This window comes from Lissotriton vulgaris, chromosome 11, assembly GCF_964263255.1.
Source record: "Lissotriton vulgaris chromosome 11, aLisVul1.2, whole genome shotgun sequence".
In the NCBI taxonomy this organism is placed as follows: Eukaryota; Metazoa; Chordata; class Amphibia; order Caudata; family Salamandridae; genus Lissotriton; species Lissotriton vulgaris.
In genome coordinates this window covers 173,926,104-173,944,508 of record NC_141699.1, presented here as the reverse complement: position 1 = coordinate 173,944,508, position 18,405 = coordinate 173,926,104, and the positions used below count along the sequence as shown (strand labels likewise).

The 18,405-nt window shown below is 50.0% G+C and overlaps 1 protein-coding gene across 1 annotated transcript in view; it reads left to right on the top strand.

Moving 5' to 3' along the window:
• The window catches only part of NAA25 (N-alpha-acetyltransferase 25, NatB auxiliary subunit), an 893,576-nt gene that overhangs the window by 455,829 nt on the left and 419,342 nt on the right, over nucleotides 1–18,405 (top strand). Inside the window, exon 13 of the mRNA XM_086943077.1 lies at nucleotides 8,676–8,765. Within this exon, the coding sequence (XP_086799203.1) occupies nucleotides 8,676–8,765 (90 nt within the window). The remainder of the gene's footprint in view (nucleotides 1–8,675; nucleotides 8,766–18,405) is intronic.

The window sequence follows — 18,405 nt, the reverse complement described above, 5'->3', positions numbered from 1 at the left end:
TGACATGACTAACGACATCCCTGATGATATCACTCATGACAACATCCACAGTACCACTCGCACACCCCCACACTATGGCTGAGATACCCGCCACCCCCTCTCAACACAATCCCCAAAGGAGGGAAACCGGAAACAGTTCTTGAAGTTTTTGGAAGAGGGAGGGAGTAACCCTCCCGGCCGTATTTATTAAAACAAAATTAAAACATTAAATCAACATTTTATATTATGTACAATTTCATTACCACATTGCGATGTTTGGCTAACCTTAACAGATTCTCTAATACCGAGGTTCTCCTAGCCGAACTAACATCCTACACACATTTACTTGAAATTATGAAATTGTACATCCTAACGTTTAAGGGCCAACGGCAAGGTCGTAACCGGTGTCAAGATCCCTAACCAAAAATACCCCCCCACTTGTGAGGGGCGACAGCACTGAGGCGTACCTCAAGTGCAACTACCAATTTCCCTTTGACTTGACGGGGGCACCAATAAAACTCGACGCCACTTAAAGGTCGTTCGAGGACTCGTGTGAGGTATCTAGAAGGTAGCGTAGACCCCCCCCCCAAAAACCCCGCACAACTTACCACATCTGCCGTCGCAGACGTCACTGGCCCCGGGAAATTCCCCAGGAGGGGGCTGTAACCCCTCCTACACAGGAAGGGGCCTTGACCGCCTTTCCTTTTCTTCCGGCGACCCATCCTTAGAAGGGACCGCCTCCCCGTTGAGGGGCCAATGGCCACCTCTCCCGAGCGCTCCCATCCGTGTTGGGTGACGCCCACTCATAGGGATCTTCCAATTAGTGCTCACCGATCATGACCTTACCGCCCAACCAAAATAAATACGACAATGCTAACTAAACGACTAAACTAAGATTACAGTAGCAACTATACCTTCATTAAAAGCATGCTACTAATGAACACTAAAGCAGAATTTCTTTATTTGCAAAACGTAACACAAATCGACATTCTTTATTACATACTCAAAATCATCACGAATAATTCCACAACCTGTAAACGAAAAACAGAGTTATCCATCAACTTTATTCAAAACCACTTGCTGTCATCAGGGGCTGGTGGGTGGGTCAAAATAGGCTCTTCGTTCCGTCTCGAGCTCACGTGCAGCGAGGAGGTGCAGCTTCAGAGCACAGGAACAAGAGGATGCCTTCCGGTCTTGCGTCCCCTTTTATCCGTCTTCAGGGGGGGCGTAAACCCGCCCCTGCCTGCCCCGAGGGCGTGGCCAGCCGCGTCAGTGTCTAGGCCAGCCCACTCTAGGGCGGGAAAAAGCGCGCCCCGGCTACGCCGCTTCGGGCATACCAGCCGAGACACGCCTCCCGCCCAAGATGGCTTCCCGGGGGGATCGTGGTACTCTGCCAAACGTGCGGGGGGACCGAGTGGTCGCCCCTTTCCATATGGCTGAGATACCCGCCACCCCCTCTCAACACAATCCCCAAAGGAGGGAAACCGGAAACAGTTCTTGAAGTTTTTGGAAGAGGGGGGGAGTAACCCTCCCGGCCGTATTTATTAAAACAAAATTAAAACATTAAATCAACATTTTATATTATGTACAATTTCATTACCACATTGCGATGTTTGGCTAACCTTAACAGATTCTCTAATACAGAGGTTCTCCTAGCCGAACTAACATCCTACACACATTTACTTGAAATTATGAAATTGTACATCCTAACGTTTAAGGGCCAACGGCAAGGTCGTAACCGGTGTCAAGATCCCTAACCAAAAATACCCCCCCCACTTGTGAGGGGCGACAGCACTGAGGCGTACCTCAAGTGCAACTACCAATTTCCCTTTGACTTGACGGGGGCACCAATAAAACTCGACGCCACTTAAAGGTCGTTCGAGGACTCGTGTGAGGTATCTAGAAGGTAGCGTAGACCCCCCCCCAAAAACCCCGCACAACTTACCACATCTGCCGTCGCAGACGTCACTGGCCCCGGGAAATTCCCCAGGAGGGGGCTGTAACCCCTCCTACACAGGAAGGGGCCTTGACCGCCTTTCCTTTTCTTCCGGCGACCCATCCTTAGAAGGGACCGCCTCCCCGTTGAGGGGCCAATGGCCACCTCTCCCGAGCGCTCCCATCCGTGTTGGGTGACGCCCACTCATAGGGATCTTCCAATTAGTGCTCACCGATCATGACCTTACCGCCACAGGCCGGATAGTTGACCGGCTATCCGGACCCCCCACAAAGCTCCTACCTAAAGGTCATGTTGTAACGTTTTTAACCACGCTAAGAAGTCTCCTATGAGTAACTCATTCCCCACCCGAGACAAATGCACACCATCCCCCAAATACATACTGTCATCATTAATACAGCCATGCGAAATAGAATGCAATGTCCTGGAACGGAACAACCTACTCACTTTGTTATTAAGCTTTCTAACAGAATGATTCAAAGCAGGAATAGAAATAGCCCCTCGCCATACCTTTCGTGGGATCATATGGGACCACGCAATTATGCACCCCGGAACTCTCCTCGCCAACCAACTTACAGTGGAAAGCATTGCCTCCAGGAGAAGTCGTCTACCGGTGGTGACTAAATCATTGCCCCCTAGATGTACTATGACTATAGACGGCGGTGACCTCGTCCGCCCTAACAAACCCTCGAAAAATGTTTGAAACTGGTCAATACAGAGACCGCCCCTTCCGTAGAAGGACACCCTGTACCCATATTCCCCAGCTACGTGAATCATGTCACCTGCTTTGAATACGTCCGCGGCACGCCTCACGTATGAGTGGCCCACGACCCACACCTCCTTTGTCACAGCCGGTGATGTCTGACCGCTGGCCCGGTGTTGGGTCGACTGCATAGTCCGCCCCGCCTCGTAGGCTTGCGCAACTGAAAATCAAACAAAAACAAGAGGCGTGAGTACATCATTACAGCTTCACAACATGTGCAACCGCACATACCTCTTATAACAATTGGAGGACCAACGCCCCACACGCTTTACTTGTTCAACATTAAGACCCCTAGCTGTAGCTTCTGTAGCAGCCCCTATCCGAAAGGAATGGGTCCCAAACTCGCCCGGGTTCAAGCCCGCAGCGGCAATTGACATCGCAAGCACCCGCTGAAACTGAAATTTCGTCAGTGGGGTGGCGTCCGCGTGTCTCAACAAGGTCCCCCCCCATGATGCCACCCTTCGTGCTAGGTAATCATCTAAACACTTTACCGGACACATGGAGGACCCGGGAATCCTGCGTATGATTATGCAGTCACCCATCCCACCCTGATCGGTCTTGGACCTGACAAAGGAGATAGTCATTGTCTCTCCTCTGATCTGAACGTGTTCCTGGCACAAACCCCCTGTCACATCCTGTTTGTTCCTTGCCACTAGTTCACTTACCCGCATCGCCCCATGAAATGCCAGCGTAAAAGCGGCTCGGAACAACACTGTCTCAAACTGAGATGAACATGTGGAAGGGAGTGTGGCCAACAACTGGGCCAACCTATCCAAACCTATCGGGCGCCTCTCATCTACTCTGCGACCCTCAAGGCGTTGCCACCCACGCAGCGCTTTCTGTACCACGAAAGACGCTGTCGGGTCCTGGATACCATGAGCCCTGGCAACAAAGGAAATGGCAGCACGATGCCTCTGGGCCGTAGCCACTGATTTCCCAGCCCTACGTAAGGACATCAGAAAATTCACTACCCATTCCTCGTGGCCCCAAAGCCCCTCTCTATCGGTCCCCAAAAAGGCTAAATAGGACCGAAACGCCCCTTCATATGCCTTCCTCGTCCTTGGTGCTAGACTCTCTCCCACGAGGTGACGAAGTTCGGGGCACCGAGAGACCAGAGAGCTTCGGGAAAGGGTGCCGGCTCTGGGTCCGCTGTGGGAAGGAAACCCGAGAAAGCCTGCATATGAAAACGAGACAGTGCATCAGCCGCCTGATTCATTACCCCCGGGACATGTTTTGCTCTGAATAGCACATTCAGTTGCATACACAGTAACACAATTTCTTTGAGCAGTCTTAAAATCAGTTTACATCGTGCAGCCTGGCTATTGATGCACTCGACCACGGTCATATTGTCAGACCAAAATATCACAGAGTGATCTTTGAACCCTTCTGGCCAGGTTCTCAGGGCCACCAAAATGGGGAAAAGTTCAAGGAAAGCAATATTACTTGTCAGACCATTGTCATGCCACCATGTCGGCCACCTTTGTGCCGACCATTTTGTGCCGAAGATGGCACCAAAACCTATGCTACCTGCTGAATCTGTCCATAGCCCCAGCTCTTCCGAGGACACGGCTGGTTTGTACCAGACGACTCGACCATTAAAGTCCGCCAGGAATGCTAGCCAAATGCGCATGTCCTGGCGGACCTCAGCCGATAGCCTCGTGCGATGATGGCCCTCCTTTAAGCCGACCATAGCTTGGGCAATTGAACGGGAGAAGGGGCGGGCCATTGGTATAACCCTCAGGGCAAAATTTAACTGTCCCACCAACTGCTGTAATTGATGCAGCGTAACTTTAGATCCATTTATACACACTCGCAGGGCTGCCCTGAACTTCAACACTTTGTCAGCTGGCAAACGAAAACAACCCTCACTGGAGTCTAACTCGATCCCCAGAAACTCGAGGCAAGTCGCAGGACCCACCGTCTTACCTGGTGCCAATGGCACACCAAACTGCTTCATTAACATACAAAATTCGGCCACGGCCCGGCCACATTCAAGATCCCCGGCTGCCCCAAGGAACAGAAAATCATCAAGGTAATGCATTACATGTTGGAAACCCGTCTTCTTTGTGAAGACCCATTGTAGAAAACTACTGAATTTCTCGAAATAGGCACAAGATATAGAGCACCCCATCGGCATACACCTATCCATGTAATAATAACCCTGAAACATGAAACCCAGGAGACGCTGGTCGTCTGGGTGTACCGGGAGCAATCGGAACGCTGATTCGATATCTGACTTCGCCATCAGCGCCCCGGGCCCCAGGCGATTCAAAATGGCTACGGCCTCATCGAAGGATGCGTACCGCACCGAACATACTTCCGGATCTATTGCATCGTTTACAGAAAAACCACGTGGAGCTGATAAATTGTGAATCAATCGGAACTCACCCGGGTCCTTCTTGGGGACCACCCCTAAAGGAGAACAAACAAAATCCTGCACCGGGGGTACACTAAACGGGCCGGCGACCCGACCTCGAGTAACCTCTTTCCGGATCTTATCTTGTACCACGGTCGTATGCTGCAGGACCGACAGTTGATTTTTACACTTCTCCACACCCTGAAAGTCCCCTACCGGGATGCGGAAACCATACGAAAATCCGTTCCGCAGCACCCCAGCAGAAGCACGATCCGGGTATTCACTGAGCCAGGGAATCATCGCCAAGGTATCAATAGGGGTAGGTAAAGGCGCCCCTCGGACTATGTTAGACCTGTTTGGCGCCTCCTCTCCCCCCGTTATCACCGGTTTTGGCTCTGCACGTGGACTCAGGATGGGGCGACCCGCACCCACTACATTCATGTTTAAATTTACACGATCCCTGGGGCCTAGTACATTTACCTCTGTTGAAATTAAAGCATAACCCCTTTTTTCCTGTATTGCCGGAAGGCCTCGAGTAATGGTCGGTACCTATACCTGAACGAAAGGGCGTCCCCCCATATTGGCGGGAGGATTCGCCAACATTACTTCCTACCAATGGCATTTTCAACATTCCTGTCTCCTTCATTTTATCCCATGTCAGAGAATCGTAACAATCCCAGGTTAAGCTTTTATTATGCTCTTTCGCCTTTCTAAAAAGATTATCGTAGCAAAACCAATGGTTACCCTGGTATGATGTCGAGTACCCCATGATTCGTGACTGATAGGTCGGCAACTCGGCAAGCAACTCGGGCCTACGTTCCCCCAAGATCGACGTAAAGATTCCCCATGCATTGCCCCAATTGCCAATATTTTCATTCACTTTAAAGGCGGCCATTTTTGCGCGCCAAACACTCGGATGCATGAGGTCTTTCTGGCCCTTAACATGCTCCACCTCATAATGATCAACAAGCAACGAGAAGATGTTCACATATTCCCCCGCCCAAATCTTCTCTTTAATTGCTAAAGGCACATGTTGACCCAACCTTTCTCTACGAGAGGGTGCTGACTCATCCCTCGCAATCGGCAATGGCCGCTTACCTGCACCGGACGCTGCCTCTGCGGTCGTAATCGTCCCTTGTGGCTTGTCAATTACTGCAGCCGGCGCGGACACCTTGGCTGCCTCCCGTTTCTCACGCAGTTGCTTCATCAGCGCCTGCGCATCGACAGCCGTGGCGCCCTCACTACCTTCGCCCAACCACGCTGCAAGTTGTGCTGCCAGCTCGGGCGGCATATCCTCATTGGACACCGGGGTGACCACCACGGGAATCGGATTCCCCTCCACGGGTACTGGGGTTGGCGCTTCAAGCGGGGTACAAGGAACCGGGACGTCTCCCCCAGCTGGCCCCCTTCTTGGCCTCTTGGCTCTCCCTCCTGGGGCTGTTCCAGCCGAAGGACGTTCCGGCCCCCCTTCCCCCTCTCTCTCTGCCACCCGCTTCTTCAGCTCGGTCATCTCCTTCATGAGGACCCGAAGCATTTGTTCAGTCGTCATTCTCTTTCCGCCTTTCTTGGGCATTTCTCCGACAGAGTATCTGCAAGACAAAAAGAAGGATTACAACGCTCAAAATTGGCTCTTCGTTCCGTCTCGAGCTCACGTGCAGCGAGGAGGTGCAGCTTCAGAGCACAGGAACAAGAGGATGCCTTCCGGTCTTGCGTCCCCTTTTATCCGTCTTCAGGGCGGGCGTAAACCCGCCCCTGCCTGCCCCGAGGGCGTGGCCAGCCGCGTCAGTGTCTAGGCCAGCCCACTCTAGGGCGGGAAAAAGCGCGCCCCGGCTACGCCGCTTCGGGCATACCAGCCGAGACACGCCTCCCGCCCAAGATGGCTTCCCGGGGGGATCGTGGTACTCTGCCATACGTGCGGGGGGACCGAGTGGTCGCCCCTTTCCAATTACACACCCAGTGACACAACCATACCCACTTACTCATCCACAGAGCCACTCGCACCCACTCCTTTACACAGCCACTCACTCACCCACCCATACACCTACTCACACATCCACTCAATCACCCAAGCACCCACTCGTACACCTACTCCCTCACCAATATAGCTACTCTGTATAGAGCCACACACAAGCACTTAATAATCCATTCATACATCCGTACAAGCCCACACACATCTACTCACCCATACAGTCACTTTCCAATGCAACCATTCCTACTCCATTACCAAAAACACTCACTCACCCATACAACTACTCGCACACCAAAACAGCCACTCACCCATAGTGTCTTACTCACCAGAACAGCTACTTAAACAGCCACTCACTCGCTCACAAAGCTACTCGCACACCCACGTATTCACCCATACAACCTCACACATCCCCTCAGACAGCCACGCACTTCTACACGGACACCCACAGTTACACAGTCACTCACATAATATGTTAAATTGAATCACTCATTAGTATTACACAAGGGTATGCTAATTTAACTTTTGTGGTACCTTAGTATATTTGTTTAATACTCAGACACCTTTAGAAAACATCTCAAACACTGGATGATGTCATCAATGATTCCATCAATCATGTACTTTGAGATGTCATTAGTGATGTCACTGACATGTAATGAGTGATATAATATGTGAGGTCCTAAGCAGTGCATTGTGGGAGCGTAACTTATAGTTAGCTCAGTTAACTTTAACTGCTGAATTTCACTGGTTTTGTAAGAGGGCAATCTGACCCCAACTAGAACATCCATGTAACCAGTTTTAGTGAATATATATCTGTATAGATACTAACACACATGCTTGTTAATGTTTTATTTGTTTGAATAAAACCCTGTATATAAATACCCATATGTACATTGAAGCTGCAGTATTTACATGGTCCTCTGTCAACATTTGTCATGTGGTACTTTTTTATGGTTTAAAATAACTAATTTATATATGCATAAATGTACACATGACACTTATTGTAGTTAGTAGTGGGCTTTACATTCTATACATTCATTTTGACATGGTCTGATGAACCGCACTAAGGTTCTGCATCCATCTGAAATATCTTTAATGAAGGTAAGTAACTCTTCCTCCTTTTTTTATATTTCTTATAAATAAATAAAATGAGGTCCCCATGCTTTTAGTTTTTGCTGTGAAACCCCTCCGGTTGTATATGCTCTCTATAAAATACATTTGATTTAGACCTGTTGTTCATTTTTGCTGAAAGTTCTATCCAATTTCCACACTCAGGTTTTCAAATAAAGTAGTTCCATTATCTATATGTTGAGAGAGTGATCTTTTTGTATGAGACTGCAGGACAGGTTTATGACCATTAGCCATCATAAGTAATGTATATTGTGTTACTCTCGTGCAAGTTAACTTTCTTTCCAAATGTTGATACTTATGACTGTATTATGTATGTTATTTGAGATGGAGCTTGTGCCCCATCGTGGGTGTTTTAAAACTGTTGAATAAACCCCTCCTTAAAAAATATCAGTTTGTTTATTCAGGACTGGCAGACTAATTCTTCAACAGTAGTACAGAAGGGCAGCATTAACTGTTTGTGCTCTTTTGGATGCATGCATTTTCTCTGATGTTGTTTTCATGATGATTATTTTCATTTTACTGTTAGGAAAGTCATGCTTGAAAACAGATTTACAGTATTCAGATTACTACTGTCTGCTGGCTGCTCACCTGCTTCTGGACGTGTGGTTAGATGGAGGTATGTAGCAAACCCATTTAGCTACGGAAAGTTTGTCTGAAAGATGTGTATTGTATTTAGAGCAGTTCATTCTACCCTGAAGGGTAGATGTTACAAATTAATATAATGGAATTTATCGAGTATGGTGGCATTTACAGGTCACACAGAAAAGGTGATGGGAGGCTACTTGCAGTAAGTCTAACCACTGCCAATAGCTCAGGGTAGCACTCCAACCCACTGTTCTTTGTTCTATAAGCCACCTCAATTTGGATCCAGCCATATGCCAATCTGACACAGTGAGAACAATGGGTGGGAGTGCTACCTGAGTGATTGCCTGTGGCTAGACTTAATGCAAGCAGCCTCCCATCACCTTTTGTGTGTTTCATGTACTGCACTAAGTGGCATTGGTATGCCCAGATGTGGGTCCCATGCTCACTGTGTCACTGGAACCAAACGGTACCCAGTTGATTAGCCCATAACAAGGGCATAACCGGTCCTGGGTTGATTGTGTTCTGGTTCAGGGAGGACCTGACTTGGCAGATCGGGCTGAACTGTTACAATGAGGAACAGGGTCAATACAGATTTGCATATGGCTGGGTCCAAACTGAGGTGGCATGGTGAGCAGAATAACAATGTGTTGGACTGCTACCCTAAGTGATTGCCAGTGGTTAGACTTATTGCAAGTAGCCTCCCGTCACCTTTTCTGTGTTTCAGGCATTTACATGTCAGCCTATATAAATGTGACCTGCTAGTGGACAGTGACCTTTTTTTCCAAATGTGTTGGATACCATTCTTGTAAATTTACTTCTCCACTGTCTGCAATGGGTAAACGGGGTGGTCCTCAGGGCTGGACTGGCTGTAGTGGGCATCAGGCGATTGCCCAGGAGGTTCAAAGGGTGGCAGGCGGTTTTGTTACTAGGTGCCGATGCTGCGATATCGGCCCCCAGTAACAAAAGCAGCAGAGCTGGGGCTGGTATTGTTACTCAGCAGTGATTCATGTACCCCCACTCCCCCCCCACCTGCTCCTGGCCAGTCTGACAAAATTGCAAGGGGTCCTTTGGGTTCCCGGCCCGGCCCTTTTGGTCAGTGTATTCATGCTTGAATATATGGCTTCTTAAGTGAGGCTTGCCATCTACTGGTAAACTTTCTGGTGGATATTTCTAACTGGAGGTTCCACACCTATAAAATTTCCCTAGTTGCAAGACTGAATCTCTAAGGTCTGAACAGCATGGTTCCAGGGCTCCTGTAAGCGAAGCCTTGTGGCTCTGGGTAGACTTCTTTCTGGCCCATAAATGTTAAAGGAGTTTCATATATGTATCACCCCTGCACTGTGACCTACATTCTTTTCATTCTGTGCCTTTTACGCAAATCTGGAGCTCACTCCTCACCACACGACTAGTTTTTTTTTTCCTGACAGTTATATTTGCCAGCATGCCATAGAAGGATATTCACTGCTAAACTTGCATGGTTTAAGCCTTGTATGCACTGTTGCAAGTAGATGCCTGTAAAAGATCCCCATAAAGAGCGCCTATGGTGTTGGGTTTGGAACATGACTTGAATTTGTGTGCGAGTATGACCCACAGGCAATCTGGAACCGTAAAGCAAAGCTGTACAACAACGAACACTGAAGAAATCTTAGGAGTCTGGCTTCCACACAAAGTCTAGGGCATTGCCCCATTTCTATTCTTGAATATGTTCCTGTGAAAGGTCGACGTTGCAGTCCAAGTCTTCTGTTAAGTCAAAGCAGAAGCACAAACAGTTCTACAGATTCGTCCCAGACTCACTACTCAAACTGAGAGGACATCAGGGTTCATCACGATCACACTCCTGGCCACCTGTCGAACAAACAATTCTGCAACTGATACCGATGCACCCTAAATTTCCGGGTCTGTTGGTGCAACAGATTAAGGCTTTCGAGAGGCCATATTGCAAATCTTTAGCTCCCTCTGACGTGCGTTTGGGCCCCAGGAACAGCGGATGCCTCCATACTGTTTTCCACCGGCAGGTCCACAGTCTGCATTGTCCATGCCTCCTAAACCTACTCTGATGCTTAAGCCTACTTCGAATCCAGAACCAAAACCAACGCCAATCTCTTCGGCGTAGACGCCAGACCAACATACCCCATTCCTATAATAGTATCCAACTCCAAACCGAATTCATCTCTGCCCAACCAAGGCTATTCCCGAAACTGTACTGATGCACCCAGCCCCTGTGCAATCTGACCCAGACAGAAACATGCTTTCATCCCAGCGTTTCACCAACTTTTTGGTTCAGACACTGATCAGAGCAATCCAGCCTTTGGAGATGACAGCATCCAGCCGACCGGGGCGGAATAAGGACGTTGACTTAGCTGACTTGAAGCTTCGGCATTCGTTGCTTACTGCTGCATTCACCGATGACAAAATACAACTTTTGAGTACAACTAACGATGTTAACTGCCTCCGCCAAGAACCCGTAAATCTGAGACACACCTACCGGCTTGGCTGAATTAAAGGTTCGGCCATCCTTGCCTGCATGTGCAATTACCCACGTAATTGCTCATACGGTCTCTGAACCTATGATGACTTTCTAGAAATTGGCAAGGAATCCACATTCCGCGAGCCTTAGCGGGTATGTGACAGGGCCCCATACCTATTCAGGTTACCCCAGACTGTCATGAAGAGCGCAAGGCTGAGGTTCAAACCACATGCATTGGCCACAAGACAGGTCGAAACGTAGACGCCCCCCTAAGTAGCCTGGACCACGAGCCCACCCCAACGTGCCACATAAGAGTACACTTTTGTATAAATTAGAATTGTATATAAAGAATGTTGTTTACTGTAACATGGCCAGGCCAGGAAGGATGGTGAATTATAACCAGTCCTACTTTTGAATGTATATAGTTTTTCCCTTATGTCACTGCCTTGAAATTCCCTTTCACCACCTCTACACCAGTGCACTTTCTCTTTTGCATGTTCCCCCTGGAGCAACCTACTTTTCCTCTTAATAGTATACAGTAAATTTATTGATTACTCACCACATATGAGAATAAAACGCTTGGTGAAGTAGACCATTGTTGTTGCACTACTTCTTTTGCTTTTAGACAATGTATGGAGTACTGTGAGCTGATCAATCGTTTTACTGATGCTCATGAAATTATCTACCAAAATACTCTAGCTTGATTTGTGTCATTTTCAAATGAATGTCTAGGACCACTGTTTTTTGTATCGGACTGTTCCCAGGTCTGTGACCACTATTGGGTTACCCCATTTTTGTAATTGCTTCCTTTGGAGATGACAAGGCAGATGAGGGGGCCTATTTTCCCCAACACGGATGACATTGTATACATTAACTTTCAAGAGGCCAATGGGCTGGACACTTCCTGCACACTGAGTTGTGTTTTCCCCTGAACCGACTGAAAAGAGTCCCTCCTTCATTGTGACAATTTAGGTGTGCAGCAGAGGTAGTGGATTTAACGTCTGCCAGACATAGAATCAAAACTAATATCCTAACAGAAGTTTTGCAACTAGGACAAAATTAATAGGAACTCTTATTTCCATTTATTGAAGCCCTGTCCGACACCCTTATGGGTACCTGGTCTGAACCCTGATCCTCCCTGTTCCTGAACAGGCAGGTTGCCAAACGCCACAGACTGGGGCCAAGCAACCCTGATTTCTTGACACTGCACCCTACGCCAGGAAGTTGGGTGTTTGAAGCTTCCATCAGTACGGTTAACTCAGGACTTTTCCCATGATGACTCTTGACAGGGCATCAAATTGAAGTGAGACTTTGGAGAGGTAGATGTTCTCAGCCAGTCTAGCCCTCTAGTCATTGATTTATTTATTTATATTTATTTCATGATTTATAGAGCGCCTGGTGACCCAAAGGCATCCCCGCCCTGTATGATTATGAGAACCAGGAGAGGGAGACCAGGGAACTATTTGGGGAAGAGGAAGGTTTTAAGTTTTTTACGGAAGAGGGCGTGACAGGGTTCAAGACGCAGATTGCGAGGAAGTGCATTCCATTTTGAAGAGGCGTTGACCGAGAAGCGGCGGCCACCGGTGCGCGACTTCTTAAATTTTGGAACTATGGCCAGATGTTCGCTGTCAGAACAAAGGTTTCTGGGGGCTTTGTAGGGGATGACCATGTCTATAAGAGCGGCAGGGCCAGCCCCGTTAATGAGTTTATGTGTGGTGCACAGGGCCTTAAACTCTACTCGCTGGCGCACAGGAAGCCAGTGCAGAGCTTTGAGGGCCGGTTTGGTCGAGGCTCTGGGGGGGAGGTTCAAAATGAGCCTCACCGCAGCGTTTTGTGCACGTTGGAGCTTGACCAAGGTGAATTCAGGAGCGCCAAGGTACGCGGCGTTACCATAGTCAAGCCGCGCTAATATAAGCCCTTGAACCAGTAGTTTCCTGGATAGAGGTGGAAGGAGAGGGAGAATTTGCGAATAGATCGCAGGAGGCCAAAGCATGTACCAGCGGTCTTTGCTGCTTGGGTCTTCATGGAGAGGTCCTGCTCCAACCAGAATCCTAGAGTTTTGATTTCTTTATTAGGCGTGGGGATATCGCCAAAGGCGTCCGGCCAAACTGATGGAGGGATGGAGGACCATTTATTACCCAGAAGCATGATTTCGGTTTTTGCACCGTTCAGCTTCAGGGAAGATTCGCACATCCAGGTGTGAATATCTTGCAGACAATTCAGTAGGTTTTCTGGGTGATTGTCCAGGTGAGAAAGGGAAACGACAAGTTGGGTGTCGTCAGCATAGTTTACTATTTTTATCCCGTAAGTGGTCACAACATCTTCCAAGGGGGCCATGTAAACATTAAACAGGGTGGGGCTAAGCGAGGACCCCTGGGGCACTCCACATGTGAGAGGGAGGGGGTCTGAGCGAGAGTTGCCGTCCCATACCTGAAATGAACGACCGGATAGGAAGGATTCGATCCATGCATGTGCGGTTCCCACAATTCCTGCCCTGGCAAGGCGATGGAGAAGGACACGGTGATCCACCGTATCAAAGGCGGCACTGAGGTCCAGGAGGATCACTGCCACTGATCCTCCTGAATCCAGGATGCATCTTGCCTCCTCGATGACGGAGAGGAGGGCAGTGTCTGTGCCCTGGCCCGGCTGGAATCCTGTTTGAGAATGACGCAAGATTTTGTTAGCCTCAAGGAATTGGGAAAGTTGCACGTTAACTAATTTCTCAGCCATCTTGCTGATACAGGGAAGGAGCGATATGGGTCTGTAATTGGCCATGTCGTCAGGGTTCAATTGGGGCTTTTTCAGCAGGGCCTTGACGACAGCGCTCTTCCAGTTGGGAGGCACTGTGCCATGGGAAAGAGAGGTGTTAATGAGATCCCTGATAGTGGGGGCTATACTGGGAGACACGGTTTTTAAGAGTCTGACGGGGGCCGGGTCCAGGGGGGATCCGCTTTTCATTTTGGTCAGCGTGGCGGTGACCTCAACGAGGGAGACTGCTCTGAAAGAGGTCAGCCGCGGGCTGTTAGTGCAGGCGTCAATGTCAGCATGAATGAGCGGGCTGATAGAGGGGAGAGAGTCCAGTATCCGCAGGATTTTGGAATCGAAGTAGATGGCTAGGTCCTTGCTTCTATCCGGGGGAGGGGGGAGAGCAGCGGATGCTGTAGGGATGTTAAGTAGTTCCTTGACTATCAGGTAAGATTCTTTAGCAGAATTGGTCGCGTTTTTATTCTATTATCATAGAATGTGGCCGTGGCTAGTTTTATGGCCGATTTGTAGCGTCTTACCGAGCTGTTGTAGATGTCCTTATTACTATGGAGCCAGTCTTTTCTCCACTGTCTCTCAGCCTTTTTGCACTCTTTGCGGAGGTCTCGAAGTTCCGAGGTGTACCATGGGGCATGGCCCTTTATCCTATTTTTGATCTCACGATTTTTTATAGGAATGGTACTGTCAAGGGAGGAGGAGATCCAATCTCTGAATTGGATGTCAGCCTCGGACGGATCTTCCACAAGACTCGGAGTAGAGGAGTCAAGTGCTTTGGACCAGTCCTCCGCCGAGAGTTTGGCCCAAGATCTATCTCTGGTGAAGATGGGGGGTTTAAGAAGTTTCTTGAAAGCCCCAGGAAGGTGGAATGTGACCAGAAAATGGTCCGTCCATGGGAGAGGTTGGGAATTAATGAATTGGAGAGAGGGGATGTTCGAGAACACCGGGTCGAGTAGGTGCCCTTTTATATGTGTTGGACCGGTGTTGGCAAGAAGAAGGCCATGAGCCGCCAGGTCGCAAATTAGGTCAGCTGCTCCTATATCCAGAGGGTCGTCGAAGTGGATGTTAAGGTCTCCTGTTATTAGGAAGTTGGCTGTCAGGTGGGCCGAGGAGGAAACCGTTTCCAGAAGGGTCGCTGCAAAGGGGGCAAAGTGGCCGGGAGGCCGGTACACCAAGAGGCCTGACAGGGAGCTGGTCGGGGCTAGCTGGATCGTGAAGAGGCAGCTCTCTGATTCCCGGGTTACTATCTCGTTGATTCGACAAGCGAGGTGGTCCCTGTGGATGATGGCAAGACCACCTCCTCTACCTAAGGTCATTTAGTGCCTGCTGCTTAGTGGACAGATATACCTATGCTTTAAGGGGACATGGTTGGCAAGATTTTGACAGCATTTTGTGAGGAATGTTTCGCCAATTGAGCTCAAGCCTCCCAGGATAGTCAGGATGCTGCAAAGCACATCTAATGCTTTGGACTGGAGAATATCTACTGCTCGGACAGAGAAGTTGGCACCTGAGTGGCGCATCCGCTGCACACTTGGATGAGATCCACTGGTTTCTCTGGGAATGTGCAAGCCTCTCTGGCCGACAAGCCAGTCTATGGATTGACTTGTTTGGCAAGAAGGCTGGTTTGGAGTTTTAACCTTTTAAAGAAAGCCAGGCCATACTGTGTTCCTTAGAGCTTTCTACCATTTTGAGACACTATCTCCAGCAGGTTCCACCCTTTCAAGACTATTGCAGGGGGTGGACACACTGCCCAAGCCAAGGCCCACTGCCCTTCAATACCCAAGTCCTTTCGTGTCTGGAACAGGATCAAGCAGACAAAATTCACCCCACCAGGGGCATTCTTCTTATTCCCCCACCCCTATGACCTAAACATTCAAACTGTTTTTGTTTGGCCTTGGTGGCTGACGACCACCATGTGTGGGGGGAGGGCAGGATTAGATGTTTCCTCCAGGGTGGCAAAATATAACGTTCAACACATGGGTCATCCAGATCATTCAAAAAGTATATGCCCTGCCATTCCTTGCCGACCTGTCCCATATTCCACCGACTTCAGAATATTTAGAAGCGCAAGCTGTTTTTGCAGAGGCCGCCGCACCCTCCCGTAAGGGTGGGGGAGGCTTGAAGGCCGGCGCCATAACCCTCGTGGTGCCACCAGTGGGGGTAAACTGGTTCTGGGCGCTTTGATGCGCCCAGGAACCAGCGGAAGCGGGGTGCGCACCAGCCACCCCGACCGGAAGTGACCTGTTGACCTGAGCGCCCCAAAGGGCGTCCAATGGTCAACCTGGCTTTGTTTGAACCCCCCAATCAGGGGGACTCACCTGAGGCCTGCATGGAGGGCTCAGGAGGATTTAAGCGACGCTGCCTCCCAGCAGAAGCACAACGCCTTCGAGGAGCTGGGAGAACGGCGCGACAACAACAACGACTGAAGGAAAAGAGGCGACGCGGCGAAGGACGAAGCTGAAGAAGGCGAGGCCACGGTTGGAAGATACAGGTCATCGTCTCAGAAGACGCCTCCTGGAGTATGGCGCGCCGTGCCAGCTCCCCCGAAGCGAATATCAGGTAAAGCGGCAACAAGCTCAGAGCCCGGGGTAAGCACACGCAGTTAGCTGTGCCCCAGCCGACGGCCTGACGCAGACACAAAAGCCACACAAAAGTGCGCAGACGATCACGACATGTCGGAAGGCCAGCCAGACGAGAGGGCAGAGGTACTGATGAAGATCCGTGAATTATCGGCCATCCACGGTGACGACTGGCTCCACCCTCATTTGGGTAAAGGGAAAGAAAACAGACCGGTGGAACAGGCAGACGAAGAACCAGGGCCTTCCGCACCCAAGAAGCTGAAAAACACGCCGATGAAGAGAACATCCAAGAGGAATCCTCCGAGGAAAGTACGGCCGAAACCTCTTCCGTCGAGACCGGAGGACAGCGACCAGGGCGAGACGACCAGCAAAAAGAAAAAGGGTGAGCATATTAGCAACATCGTAAAGGAATGTTTAAAATCGCTGGCGCCGGGGCTACTTAATGGCACAGGGCAAGGAGTGGCAGGGCCTAGGGAGCAGCGCGCAGAGGAAGCGGCAGGTCTCACGTGGCATATGGTCGATCCGGGGTGGGCCCAACAAACAAGAGTGCAAGAGCAGGTAAGCTTGTCCGCCCAAGGTGAACAGATGTCCCCGCTACCCGGGTGGGGTTACGGCCCTGTTTCGGGAAGCCCACCTCCGAGCGGGGTAGTCAACGATCATTACATCAGGCCATCCCCTGGTCCGGCGTCCCTGACTACGAAAGCCACAGGCTTGGCATGTCTCATCCCTCTTGCGGTAAAAGAGAGGATATGGCGCAAGGAATTCATAGACATATTTTCGCTGCTGGAAATACAGCTAGAGGGGCTCGATCTAACCACGTGCGACAGGATGGAGGTGGACAGGAGAGAAAGGCGCGGGGCCAGAAAGGAGCGCACTTTCGACAATTGGCTAGATGCGTTTAGAATCATGGCATGCATTATAGTGGAAAGGTTCCCCCATTGCGCTGCTGATTTGTGGCTATACGAGGCCAACATCCACCTAGCACAGAGGCAGTTCCCTGGGGATGCCTGGTTAGAGTACGATAAAGGGTTTAGATTAAAAATGCAGAGGCACCCCGAAATGGAGTGGAATGAGGAGGATGTCTCGGGGTTCATCCACAAGATGCTTACGGCTAAGGAGGTTAGGGCCTGGGCGGGCAAAAGCGACCAGCCCTTTCGGAGCCCATACCAAAAGGGGAAGAGTGGTACATATCAGAGGCGGTCGAACGGGAGATCGTACTCCCCAACCGCAACTAAGGCGATCTGTTGGAGATACGAGGTAAGGGACTGCTCATGGGGCTCCTCTTGTAAGTTTCAACACGCATGCGCCAGCTGCGGGGGCAAGCACGCTTCCGCTGCATGCAAAGGTTCCAAACACGAATCGAAAAGGGAAAAGAGAGAAAAGAGCAAGAAGCGGTAGCCCCAACGCAGGGGCAAGGGGGGGACTGGTGGACATTAGTAAGTGCCAGCTGGCCAGATCCCCCATTATTACACAACGGCTGCGCAGATTGGCAAACAAATATCCGAACAAAACAGACGCAAGGATACTGGTAGAGGGCTTCGGGCAAGGCTTTGTTATTCCATTCCGGGGCCCGCTCCCCTCGGCGGGGGCGAGCAATTTGAAGTCGGCAAGGCAACACCCCGAGGTGGTTAGCGCTAAGATAGAGAAAGAATTGAACCTGGGTAGAGTTGAGGGCCCCCTCCCAAAGGAGGTACACGAGGGCATAGTCGTCTTCCCGCTAGGCGTGGTTCCCAAGAAAGAAGGTCAATTCAGGCTGATACACCACCTTTCGTTTCCGGAAGGTTCCTCCGTGAACGACGGTATCGACCCCGAAGCTTGCTCAGTGGGCTACGCGTCAGTCGACGACTCAATTGAGCTGGTGAAGG